The sequence below is a fragment of the Lipophrys pholis genome, assembly GCF_963383615.2.
Source record: "Lipophrys pholis genome assembly, chromosome: 2".
Taxonomy (NCBI): Eukaryota; Metazoa; Chordata; class Actinopteri; order Blenniiformes; family Blenniidae; genus Lipophrys; species Lipophrys pholis.
Window position 1 is genome coordinate 2,935,595 of NC_137636.1, and position 13,770 is coordinate 2,949,364.

A 13,770-nucleotide genomic window follows, 5' to 3' on the forward strand; every position below is an offset into this window, starting at 1 on the left:
AGTCCTGATATTCCATCTGATCGGCAGACAGAGCGCGTTCACCTTGGTTACGACCAAGCGCATGTCAAATCTCAAGGTGTAATTGGTGGGTTTTTTTATGTTTGAGCTCAAGCCCATTCTGTCAGAACTCCGTGATATTAATGAAAACGGAGCAAAGTCATAATCTCTCGAGTGCTGCTGAGAGAAGCATCTATTCAACTGTGAAGGGCCAAGAAACCCGAATAAAAAGAGATGGCCAATTCCATTACATCACGACTGTGTGTTAAAACGACTTGAAGCATTAATTTCAACATTTCAGCTGCCTTTTGTGACCTCCGTCTGCTTTACATGAGCTCAGAGCGCAGGAGGAACTAGTTCCAATAACATGGTGAGAAGTCGCAGCCGTCAGGAGAGCCTGATGCCAAAGGGGAGCTCCCGACAGCACAAAGGGGCCTCTATCTGAAAAAGCACTTTTCAAAGACTTGTTTCAGTTTGGATTTAGTAGCAGAAACATTGGTTAATACCAGGAGACTTTTTTTCTTTTAAGGTGGGGGGGGGGGGGGGGGGGGGGGGGTCACCATAGCAGCAGGTTCAGTCAAAATAAACCTGGGAGGTTGACTGAACAGAAGGGATGTATACATAACACACACAGAGCCTCTGCTGGTCTTAACGCTAAACCTTAAATTGTTTAAACTTAATGTCTGAGAATCAACAATCCAGGATGCTGCGGTGTTCTACAAGCCGAGACAGTGCAATGGAAAACTACCGTGGGGCATTAAAAAAAAACAAAAAAAAAAAAAAAAAACACCTTCTTCTGTTCTTGCTGAAGTTGTAACATGGTACAACCGCGTTTTGAAGTTATGTGGTTTTTATGGATTTTCAGTACAGAAACCAGATAAACTAGTTTCTAACTTGTAAAACAGACACAGAATGTCTCGAAGAAGAAAAAAAATACAGTAACTTCAAAGAGAGCTCCTCCAAAAGTTTTCACATCATGTGAAGCAGCTCGGAACGGACGGAGTTTGAAGTCTGGGTCGGACTGATCGACTTAATCACAGTGTGGTTTGCCAGTGCACATGTCGATACTTTACAATGGGAAACATCGGGTTTTAACTCATGCGGATCTCATAAAATCTTTTGCGAAGCACATTTTTAGAAATCAAAGTTCTTCCACAAACCCAAACCACACGTCGACCAGCGTCTTTACAATTCACAGCTGTGAGCGGATCTGCAATTTTTGTCTCGGACCAAAAAAAAGGGACTCGCAAATATAAAAAGGAGAAAGCCTATGTAAGACACATGGGTATCGACGCCCGCCCTCGATGGCCCAGAATGAGTTTTATTTGTCTAAACATGTCGCCGGCACCTGATGCTGAATCAGTGACGCTCTGGTTGCAAGCTGTTCCACAAACTCAAGGCTAAATGAAAACAGTCGACTTTACTTTCCATGAAAGCAGGTAAACATTTTTTTTTTTTCCTGCTGGAGAGTTGGTTCAAGCTGTTCGACTCCAGATGGGTGGCATACGCCTCTACAAACACCCACCCGAACGTACACACACATCCCACCACGTTGAAAGTTGCCAAGAGCGTACGAGCCGACGGCAGCCGGCTGGACTGAGCAGCGCTCACAATCCTCTCTCTGTGACCGGCTGCCCCCACACCCTGTCAACAAATGAAAAGTCCCTTTGACCGAATGGAGGCTGAGGGGCTCTATGTGTAACTGAGTGAATGATACCTTATGAGGGGGAGCGAGGAGGCTCCCTGCCATCTACACATACCTTTAAAGACCGCAATATGAGGAGCAAAGTCACTGAATGATCTGGGGATGATATTACTTATTAAATTTCCATTAAGCCTAATTTATACTCCACACGCAAGCAATATTCGAAGGCCAAAATCCAGAATCCACTGAGGAGTTAAACTACTGAGCGACATCAGGCTTCAGATGTCTCTGGTGATTAAGTTGCTGGTGTTGTATGAACTAGCTTTATCCTCCTCTTGAGATTTTGGCAGAACACAATTTACAGTCTTAGTTTTGTCACTCATTAAGGAATCTCCAAACCGCTGACGTTGCTCTCTTGTCTACCTTTGGGCAACGTTGCCTACGTACTCGCCGGGTTGCATCCCCAGAATAATCCATTTTAAGAAATTAATGCTTTTATGAAATCCTGCCGGGATTAGTATAGATCCCTGGAGGGCTGCACCATCCACTGCAAATAACTTGCACAATATACGTATTGCGAAAGACCGCCATCAATTACGTTTCCATGCACTGTCCATACTTTGCATGTCGACACATTTAGCCAATCAGATGGAGACCTTGAGCCGAAGACGCCCGCCCACTGGGTCACAGCTGGCGTAACAAAGGAGGAAGACAAACAGCGATGTTTATCATTATTATTTCATCCCTGTTTGAGAATTGCAGCATTGACTGTAAATCAGTGACCGGGCAGCCGCAGCAGCGATGAGCGAGACATCATCGCATTGGAAGAGTCGCAGTGAATCTTGTTTGCTTGCAGCCCGTTTGAAGCATGAGCTACTTAACAACTGCACTACACTGTGAACTACACCATTGAAAAGACTTCCAGGTTAATTCATAACACCCTGGACGTCCTCCAAAAAGACGGCACAGAATAAATTTGTGTCTGAGAGGTGCAGCATGCAGGAGCTCCGGCACGTACGGCGTGAGTAAATGAAGGTTATTAATCCATTTCAAAAGGAAAATCAGACTCTTTTCATTTACAACCCGGACGTCTGCCAAGAGAGAAACCCGACTCCGAGCGATTACATGAAAAATAATATAAATACAATCTGCACTAATTCTAAGGTTCTTTAACGTAACCACACATGAGAAGCTCCCGTTACCACTGTTGTAAAAATGTACTGGAATTAAGTTGTAATCGCTGCAACCAGCCTTCTTCTTACTTCATACTGTACTTGTGTTTTCTGATCACTTAAATCTCATCTTTTTGCTCCTTTTGTAAAATATTGACTCTAGTGAAAATGAATCTTCTACTATCCTGCAGCTTATTGTAACGTTTGAAAAGCAAGTATATTTTTATCTCGACTGAAAATCCTGTTCAAAGACAGAACATCTACCAAAATAGAGCAAATAACATTTTCACTAAAGCTCCAGAGGTCTACGTTACCAGACGACGAGGTGCTGATATGCCTTTTTTAATACACGGAGCTTTACGCTCTCATTTTCTCATCTAAAGCCGTGGTACCCACCCTGGAATCCCGGACCCCTTTGTGGGCAGCTGCGGCTCTTTGTACTTGAAAACTAGTAAAACCCTGTTCACACGAGAACAATCAACTGAAAACAGCTTCATTTTTCCGTAATTGTTTCAGAAAAGTTCATAAAGCTTGATAACAATCGTATAGAGGAACACCAGGAATGTTTAAAAAGCTGTAGTTTGCATGCCAGGCCACTAGTTAGTGCTGTGTTTTAGTTGAGGGAACAAAGTGAGAAAAGCTTCGCTGAGTGAAGCTGTTAACAAGCGGTAATCTGGTATCTGACGATTTTATCGTCCGTCGAGTGGTACATGAGAACATCTCCGAAGGTGGAACATTTAAAAAACGTACCAACTCCGTCTGTACAGAAGGAATAAAACTAATTTTCTGAAATGTTGCTACACAGCACCACAGCCATAGTAAATACTTCATCTGCACATGCTCAGTAGACGGACAACACTTTGTCCACAAGAATGTCCATGTTCCATTAATAATGTTTGGAGCATATCGTTCTCTGTGCACGTGTGTCTGGTTTCATTAAAAGAACAGCGCCTACTTGTGGCCCAACATTACAGCGACATCGTTTTCAGCATTTCTGCCTTTTCCACGTAAACAGACGTTTTCAAAACGCCAGCGGGGTCTAAGACCAGAAAGCTTCCCAGTGCTCATGTTTTGTCCGTGGGTGAGAGCGAGTGTGTACCCCGGCATTCGGTGTCACTGGAATGTTTGTCAAATCAGAGACGGAGTCGGCGGCCATCCTCAGGGATTTCATGGCAAAAAGGGTTTGAGCACGACTCCCTTCAGGGGTTTCCACAGCAGATCATCTCCGATATCCTCAACCATAGCCGCCTTTTATCGTTTCAGTTTTAGCTCATTTGTTCCATTGTCCATTCACTCCGTCACTATATGGCAGAGTACACACTTTTCCCTTATATACCAAAAGTGAACTAAAAACAGCGAATCACAAAGTCAGCCTTCTTTTCCATCCATTTAGTGTCACAAGAACTTTACCACAATACTCCACAGTGGCTTTGTATAGTAAAAAGACAGGACTTTAAGTCATTTTTAAAAGGCTTAAGAGATCTTACTTTAATAGAAATGCCTGTTACACCCCCCCCCCCCCCCCCCCCCCGGGGTTGTAAAAACAGTTTTGTGTACAACGGAGCCTTGCACACATTAGCTGAGGCTCATCTGACATGCACAGCTTGCATGTGTCATAATCCCAGGCAGCTGCCACCGTCGACAGGAGACACCACAACAGCAGCGCTGCACAACCGAAATGGCAAAAAGTTTGAGGGAAAAAAATCTGGGAGGAAAGAAGTGGTACTGAGCTGGTGAAATGATTCCTTCGGACGAGCCGGTATAGCCATTTCTTTAAGGTTTAGCTTCAATAACAAGCCGGGAGGAAAAGGCCTTTTAGCGAACATCAATACCCACACACTGCCATTATCTGCTGTCATGCTGCACTTAGAAAAGATGTGCGCTGAATCACAGAAGCTTTGCTCCTGGACGTTTTTTTTTTTTTTGCATGCAGTGGACAATAACACGCTGTCCTGAAGAACAAGACCGACTGTGACTGCAGGCAAGCAGAACATAAATATTAGAGGATGCGTCACAGGGCGAGACTGCGGCTTGCTCTCACTTACAAGGCGGCGCGCTGCTCCAGTAAAAGCTTCAATAAATAAAAAGAGCGTGCAGGACAGGCTGGACGTAAACCCTCCACACGCAATGACGAGCGAGTCCACATGGCAGAGATCCTGCCAGCTTGTCGTCACGGAGGAGAAATGATCACAAGTTAAAGAAAGTATTGTGCAGAGTGTGATCAGAAGGGCCGCTCCCGTCCAGACGCTGCAGCGGATCATGATCGACTTGCCACTAGTTCCAGGCCTTCCCAACGAATCCCTTCAGAGTCGGACGCTCACTGTCCCACGCTTTTAAACCACCGGAACTAAATTGGTTAATGAAGCTCGGAACAGATCTACCAGCCCCAGCAGACATATCAAACAGATTTTATTCACATTTCACATTTTTTCCTGGTAAAAAGCACTTAACTTACTTAAAATTACGCAGTGGCTTATTCCAGACTTCGGCCACGTTTTGGAGGAAAACGGTTGTTCATTTACAAGTTCTTGGTAGTTTGATCATTGACAGTCACCGTAATGACAATCTGTTAATGTTTATGGTGGATTGCTCTCTGTGTGCATGTGTGTGTGGTTTCATTACAAAGACAGACAGACTAGGGGCCTTGCATGCCCAAAACATGGTCTTCAGCATTTCTACAGTTTCCATCATTTTCATAATGTGGCTGTGGAAACACAAAACTTTTCTGAAACGAAAATGAAAAAATTTGCCATTTTCACCAGAAACGTTCTGTAAATCGGGCCTTCACTGACATTTCTAGTAGCGAATGTGTAATAATTTTACTGAATTATTTGGTATAATTCAAAAGATAAATGAACTAGTTTATTGACCAAAGAAAAATGAATTACTAACATTTTGAAGGTGCAGTATGGAAAATTCAAGTAATGTCGCTTTTTGGTGAAAGGGGGCAGTATTGAGTCGACATAGAACAGAATAGAATAGAATACAAACACTGTATTAATCCAAGACAGAAGACAGTGTTCAGTTCAGCTCGATTTCTTTAAATTTAGTTTAAGCACAAGTGGATAATTTTTAGTTTAAATTGCTTGGATTGCACTTCAGAAATACAAAATTTTAAAGTATATACTCAAAGTACAACTTTTTAATCACATTCAACTACTACCATTAGTTTTTTAATACCTACATTTTAGGATGGATGGACTCATAACTCATGAAGTAGCATCACTTACATGTGTGAACTAAGTATTAGTACAAATTATAAAGTATAAATACTCCGATAAACGTGACATTTACGTCAATACAAATATTTTGACTGTTTTTTTTTTCAGTGTTTATTTACCAATATACAAAATGATACTGTAATCCCAAAATAGAGGAAATACACTAATAAATAGATGATTACAGACTTAAAAGAAAAAAAACAAACAAAGGCGCCTGGATCAACACAACGCACACAATTCGTGTGTGTGTGTGTGTGTGTGTGTGTGTGTGTGTGTGTGTGTGTGTGTGTGTGTGTGTGTGTGTGTGTGTGTGTGTGTGTGTGTGTGTGTGCGGGACTGCGGTAAGGCTTGAGAAACAGAGCGTGACCGGCTCAGCTCTCCAGACCATGACACAAGTTGCCTTATAGCCGGCGCGCACCGAGGCACAGAAAACAGAGATGACTGTTATTGACACGTCGCCATGATTCCAGGCTCCGCTCCGCATGCTCCGCTCCGCATGCTCCGCTCCGCATGCTCCGCTCGCACCGCCGCTGCGTGCGTCAGCACCGAGGAAACTGGAAAGACTCGGATCTCCCACAGGTCATTAAGCCTGAGCATCATTCAATCACAGCAGAACAGGAAAGCCTGCAGAGCACAACAGCGCCACAGCAAATTAGAAATTTAGCATTTTGTTCTATTTTTAAAGGGAAATCTGCCAAGCAAACAACTTTTTTTTTTTTTTTTCCAGCTCCCTCCCTTCCCAGTAAAAAGACAAAGAATATTGTTGATGCAGTGTCTCTGGGGTTACCAGAGTCTCAAAGGAAACATCACACAGGCCAGTGTGGACAGCTTTATAGTCTCGAGACACTATTCAACTTTCTCAAAGTCCCAACGAGTCTCTCTTTTTCTTGTTGTTTGTTTTCAACATAAAAGAAGCAGCAGACACAAAGACGACAGGCAGGAGCCGGATTGGAAGAGGTTTGGCGTCTGACATCTCTTTGGGCACAGCGGGGGCGCCTCTGAAGCCGAGAGAAGTTCAGCTTTTAAGAGGAGAGCACTTGATGTGAGCGGCTTTCTGTGAACTGACCGGTCCAACAACGTGGAATAGGCTGCCGCTGCCTTTCAAAGCACAAAGAGAGCGAGAGGGGAAGTCTGAGGACAACACCTGTTCCCCTTTGGCACCTGCTTAAATTGGAGCGTTCAGGGTTCACAGCAGGAAACCAAGAGGCAGATATATTTGAAATTACAGCTTGAATAATCCTCAGGTTCACCATAAAGTAACCGAAACAGAATGTGGAATCACTGAGGAGAGAGTTTCACTTTGACCGAACATAAACCTCAAATGTTTCGCTGTGAGGTCACATTTACACAACGATGTGGACAGACGACCACGTTGCACTGTTATTACATCGACGGTCAACTGTGAAACCAATGATAGTTTTACGTTTAGACTTGAGAGCGTCGTCGTGTAAATGAGGCTTAAACAGCAGCAGGCCTAATGAACAGGAAGGACCTGCAGCAGGTGGCGATGTGACAGGTCTTATAACCAACAAAGCACTCCCTCCACCTCAGAGACACTAACACCCCTACAAAATAAGGGAAGTTCCCACCAACGTTCAAGATCACCTGGGCGACCTGCTGCTCTTCTGGAGAAACAGAACAGGAAGGACTTGCAGCTGCTGGCGAAGATGGCAAACCATGTGATCCGTCGACTGTGCCCTCCCTTCATTTTTGGAATAATAAATTTGATTTTTACAAACAACAAAAACATTGGAAACCAATTTCTGGAGCAAGAGAAATACATTTTACTTAATGTTACCATGAGGCTTCTCTTGACATGACGTGTAAAGGTGAGGTAAGTGTGTTGGCCTGGAAGTGCTTTCAAGAACAATTCTAAGTGCCTGATTCAAAAACAAAGAAAACAAAACCCAGCATTTTAAAATTCAGAGATGATTCTAAACCAGCGAAACAGAAATGCCATTTGGCTCTGTAAACATCTTCAAGGTCAGTATAACGGGCTCGACACTGCGATGACTCATCCATCATCCATAAGTGACACCTCTCCCTCGACGAGAGGCAGAAAAAGTCGTCCAACTGTGCGTCTCTGCAGCCTAGTAGCCATTTCATCTCAGCAGGGGGCGCAGCGGAAGCCGAGAACTTCCACGTGATCCCCTCGGAGGTTTCGGCCACGATGCAGGCTTGCTTTGTTTCCACAGAAACCCCACCACCCACCCAGCTTCACCAGCAGGCTACGCCTCAGATGCAACTGGGGAAACACAATCAGTAACTGCTTTAAAGAGCACCGCGATCAATAAACAGAAGAAAGGAAAAAAAAAATAGTGGATTAAAATGTATTTCTGCAGCTTCAGTCTGGTGTGCAGACATTAAATATCCACACCAGCAGCTGATGCGTGAAACTTTGATACGATGGGAAATGGGATCAAACCATGTGCGTGTTCAGGCATGACAGGTGGGGTTTTTTTTCACGGTGCAAATGATGGGGATGTTGTTGCACTTCGTTTTAATTGGTGGTGCTGAACCTGGGGTCCGGGGACCACTTGTATGTATCTGAAACTCATATTTGGGACATGTTCAAAAATTAAGAGGACACTTTCATACGTTTGTAGGAACCGGCTGGTTCAGCAGTGTTTGGCTTCGCGCTAATGTTGTGAGCCTCTTGGTACGCTCCAAGGAAAAACCACTGGGATCAAGTGGTCTTCATCAATCCTGAAGAGTTTGTCTCCACCAGGTTAAAGACTTCCAGCTCCAGGAGAAACGTTAGGCTCCCGGTATGATACTCATAATTTCGGCCTTGTTTACGTGACGTTTCCAGTGAAAAGGCAACGTTTTTGTGTGAACGGACACCAAAGATACAATGAAAGTTTACTAAAGCACAAAACTTTAGGAAAACAAAAACTATAAAATGAGCTGCAGACTAAATATAACAAGCAAAAAACACATTGAGTTAGGTTTATTACATTACCTTTGGACCCCAATAGCCATCAACAATATTATATTATGACGTACGCAGCATGAGGAAGTTTGGCATTCCACTAAAAATAACAACTTTTTTGTGAGACGAAGAATTTGTGGCATGAGGATTCAGGGGGGAGGGCTCATCCTCCCACACTGAAAAACACTCCGCCGTGACAGTAAAGCAGCAGTATCAAGAAAATCAACAAGCTCAGCAGCCGTGTTGCATCAAATCAAAGAACAAAAGACCTCTTGGTTGTACGCTCAATCTGCTCCAAGTACAAAGCGTGTGATTGCACTGACCTCCAACCACCAAAAAGATGCAACAGCAGATGTCAGAGCGTCTATTCAGGGGATATTGATCCCCGCATCTCACCCTGCCAATTACAGCTGATAAACTGCTGCGACAGTTAGTGCAAATGATTTGAATGGCTCCTTTCACTGCAGCCCTCCACAAACCTGCACAAGACGATTTAGCAGCAGAAAAGGGCAAAGAGGATCAAGCCGCAGCCAAAGCTGTTATTTTACACTGTTATCTTTATTGTTGCGCCGACCTCGCCGCCCCGTCTTCTCCACAATGGGCAACAAACGCCGAACCCCCACAACAGTGAGCTGGAGCAATCCTAATGGGGTTGCTTTCATTAGTGAAGCGCATGAATCAAATACTTGGCCAAATGTGCAATTATCCATCTCTCTGTGGATGGAGGTCATTAGGACTTTATGAGCGATTGGAGCCCATAAATAAATGATCAGTAAACAGCACTGGCTATACGGCGGAGGCAGCAGAGGACTCTACGCCACGCTCCCTCCAAAACTCACCACAACGCGATGCGTACGTGTGGAAGAGACGCCGCTATTCCGAGACGCAATTTTAATGGCTGCCAGTTGTGGAGGAAATCGAACCGAAAAACTTCAAGCCTTCTCAATTATTTTCCCCACAAAGCAGGTTGACGGACCACCCCGGCCCCCCCAACAACACAAGGGTGGTAAATTATTCTCTGAGCAGAAGAATCCACACAGAAGTCCTTAAATGCACCAAAGAATAAAAAACAACAGTTGTTGGTAAAGTCTGGCCTCATCCAAGGTGGTCTGTGTGGATAAGAGCCCAGAGAGTGTGCTGGAGAGGGCAGGGGGGGTTGCCAAATGTTTACACATTTCAGCAACTTATTTGCATTGTCCACCGGGAGACAATCAGCACACAGTTCCCTCCCTGCGGGATTACACAGATAAGATAGAGGCTAAATGGATTTTTACACTCCCGACAGAGATTTGTTGACAAAAGGCATTTCTAAAGTTGCACCAACTCGTGAGAGGAGGAAGAGCACAAGAAGCAGCAACAAGTTTGGCTGAGAATTCAGAGAAAGCGTGTCCCCACACTAAAGCAAACACTTGGAGTTTTTGGTTCCACAACTGTTGATAAAGAGAAGCCCTGGCCACAGTCAGGACCTCAGGAGAAATGTGTTTTGGATAAACAGATATTTTCAGCTAAAGAGACCCCACAATTAGTAATTTGAGACTCTCTCTGCGTGTGGGTCCCAGTCCAATTCTCTGGAATCAATCAAAGCTCCCAAAGGAACTCCCCGGACCCCTTAATCTCCTGGTTTTATTACTTTCCAGACAGTCGGCCTGTTTCACCCTACCCCCATCTCTCTTTTGTACTGATCTCCAGCAAAGCCAAGGAGGGGCTCTCTCTCTCTCTCTCTCTCTCTCTCTCTCTCTTCTTTTCCACTACTGCAGAGAGCTTTTCATGCAGGAGAGGGTCTTTCATCAGGCTCCACACGCAGGAGAGCCCAACAGCTCGCTGAGGCCCGTCACTCTTTCTGCACATTCATTCTTCTTAACTGACAAAATAAACAACACACCTTCAAAAAAAAAAAAAAAAGGAAGCACATTGTCTGCCTGTTCCGACACTCACATGCAGCTACTTTGCATAGCACAGGGAAGATGGGAGCGAAACTGGGCCACATCGCACAACAGCCAGCGAGAGTCCTAATTTTCCAGACCACATGCTGTCAAGTCTCTCGCAGCCTAAATGATGAAGATATGACTCTGTCACGATGGGGAAACGCGATAAAAAAAAAGCTGAAGCACTCCTGGGAGGATATTTATTCTCATGACTCTCCAATTTGTTCCAGACACTCAGCACATGGCTTCTTTGAGGCTGATGCTGAAAAGCACACACACACTTACTGTATATAGAGATATTGTAATTAATGTGAAATAAGAAGCAATCACTCCTCGTGGCAGTGGATTTCTTGTGACAGCAGCAGCAGCCAGAGGAGCAGCACTGCAGTGGCCTCACTTCAAAACAATTAACAGGAGCAAATGAATTGGGTTCTGTTTATCCATCAGCTAAACATGTATTGACGCCCAGGTAATGAGATGTCTGCAGGACTGATGATGCTGGCTTATTACCTGACGCTCAACACTTAATGACTCTGTGCGTGGGGATATTTTCGTTTCTTTCCATCCAGATTTCAGCCAAGAGGTCCACCACATAGCTTCTTACACACATCTGGACGCACTTCCTTGGTGTCTGTAATTTAATTGCACATAATCCACAGGCGCGCGCGCGCGTGTGTGTGTGTGTGTGTGTGTGTGTGTGTGTGTGTGTGTGTGTGTGTGTGTGTGTGTGTGTGTGTGTGTGTGTGTGTGTGTGTGTGTGTGTGTGTGTGTGTGTGTAACAACAGTCTGGGAATGATTTGAGAGACAAGCAGAGAGCAGCAACAGCTCTGGGTGCAGACAAAAGGACGGAGTGTTTCAGAAAGCGTGTTGCTTTCCCCGTTTGAAGCAGAACTAGTGTGAGAAAGTAGGCTACTTTTTTTTAAAAGTACGTGGTAATCAGAGTATCTGAGTTGAACAGAGTAGAAATGCCCCCCCTCTCCACACCACGTCCGACACGTTTCTTCTTTTTTTTAAACTCCTGCTACAATGTCGCCAAGTTTCCCCACACACACTCACAGCGGATGCGTAAAAACGCGCAGCGCACGCACGGAGCTTTTGCGGGGATTTACCTTTGTCTGCATGCTTCGCCGCGGTGGAGAGAAAGGTGAGACAGAGGAGAGAGAGGAGCCACAGAGCTCCCCGCTCGGCCATCACTTTTCACGAATAAATCTTTGCAGGCTTCAAGAAGCTTCTCTTTCAAAAAGAAAAAAAAAAAAAATTTATAAATCCTTCAAATCCCCAAAATGCATAAAGAGATGGCCCTCCCCCCCAAAAAAAGAGAAAAGTTCAAAGTCCTAAATTGTGCAGGAACATCCAGGGCCAGGTACTTTGAAACATGGAAGCTGGAAGGAGAGAGCCGCAGGTTACAGACTGTTTTCTCAACTTGGTCGAGGCAGAGGTCGGAAAAAAAAATCAATCCATTGCCACGGAGGCGCAGCCTTAAAGGGAGATCAGCGCCCGGCGGAGCGCCGCGGAGAAGCTCCGAGATCCGCACCGCGCGTAAAAAGACGTGGACAAAAACCAAGAAGGCTCGGCAAGAAGAAAAGATAAGATCCCAGCCAGAAGGAGAAATCTCCGCCGCGGACAGCTCGCTGCTCCACGGACGGGACGTAAGAGAGCAGCGTGTTGAAGGGCTGGATCTCCAGCGGCTCCCCGGAAAACAGGGCGCGGAGTCACACGGAAGTTTGGATCCTGGCTTTGAGTCCGTGTGTGTGTGTGTGTGAAGGCGAGAGCTAAAATACGGTGTGGGACTACTTCTCACCAAACCCAGCATCTCTCTCTCTCTCTCTCTCTCTCTCTCTCTCTCTCTCTCTCTCTCTCTCTCTCTCTCTCTCTCTCTCTCTCTCTCTCTCTCTCTCTCTCTCTCTCTCTCTCTCTCTCTCTCTCTCTCTCTCTCTCTCTCTCTCTCTCTCTCTCTCACACACACGGTCCTTTGCGCACCATAAATAAGAACGACTCCCAACAGGAATACTATATAATAATATAATAACATTTCAGTGCAGTGAAACAGTTAAATGAAGGAGATATATATCCAGAGGCGGAGAGAGTAACTGAAAGGTGAACTCTAGTACACTCAGAGGTGAAAAAATATCCAAAAGGTGTACTTTTGATACAAAAAGGTACTGGAAGAGTACCAAGAAAATTAAATTTAATACTCAGAAGTTGAAAGAATACCCAAAATGTTGACTCTGATATAACAGTAGATGAAAAGAGTACCTAATGCTATGATCTAGTACACAAAGGTAGACGAATACTCAAAAAGTGTACTTGAGTACATCTAGAGGTGAAAATAGCACAGAAAATATGTCTATTACATTTAGACATGTAAGGAATTCCAAAAAGTGTATTCTCATACACTAAGAGGAGGAAAGAGTACTGGAAAATGTCTACTCTGGTACACATACAAGTGGAAGTATACCGAATAGAAACACTTTGGTAAATGGAGGGTGTACTAAAGTACAACGAAAGGTGAAACTAGTACTGGGAATGTGAATTCTAGTACATATAGAGGTGTAAGGAATCCCCATTTCGAGGTAGACGGAGTACTGAAATGAGTAGAATCAGTGTGACCCGAGGTGGATCGGGTTGAACACGCGCCTGTTTAATTCGTCTGTAGTTCTAAAAGGACCAGATTCAAGCCTCTTCATTCTGTATGGGAAGATTCCCTGAGCAGGTTTTGTGTTGAGCAGATAGACTAAATTGCATGTGGGTGGGTGTATCCTCCACTGCTCTTGATTCATGATCCCCAAGGGGAGCGCAGAGATTCAATAGAAAAGCCATAAAGCATCAAGTTAATTCGTGTCACAGGAGGCCTTCTCTCTTTTTTCACCGGCCATGA

General features: G+C 44.6%; 1 protein-coding gene across 1 annotated transcript in view; it reads right to left on the minus strand.

Moving 5' to 3' along the window:
* The window catches only part of neo1a (neogenin 1a), a 220,984-nt gene extending 208,863 nt beyond the window's left edge, over positions 1-12,121 (minus strand). Inside the window, exon 1 of the mRNA XM_080458855.1 lies at positions 12,002-12,121. Coding sequence (XP_080314981.1) covers positions 12,002-12,083 — 82 coding nt within the window. The 5' untranslated portion in view covers positions 12,084-12,121. The remainder of the gene's footprint in view (positions 1-12,001) is intronic.
* Between the last annotated feature and the right edge of the window lie 1,649 nt (positions 12,122-13,770).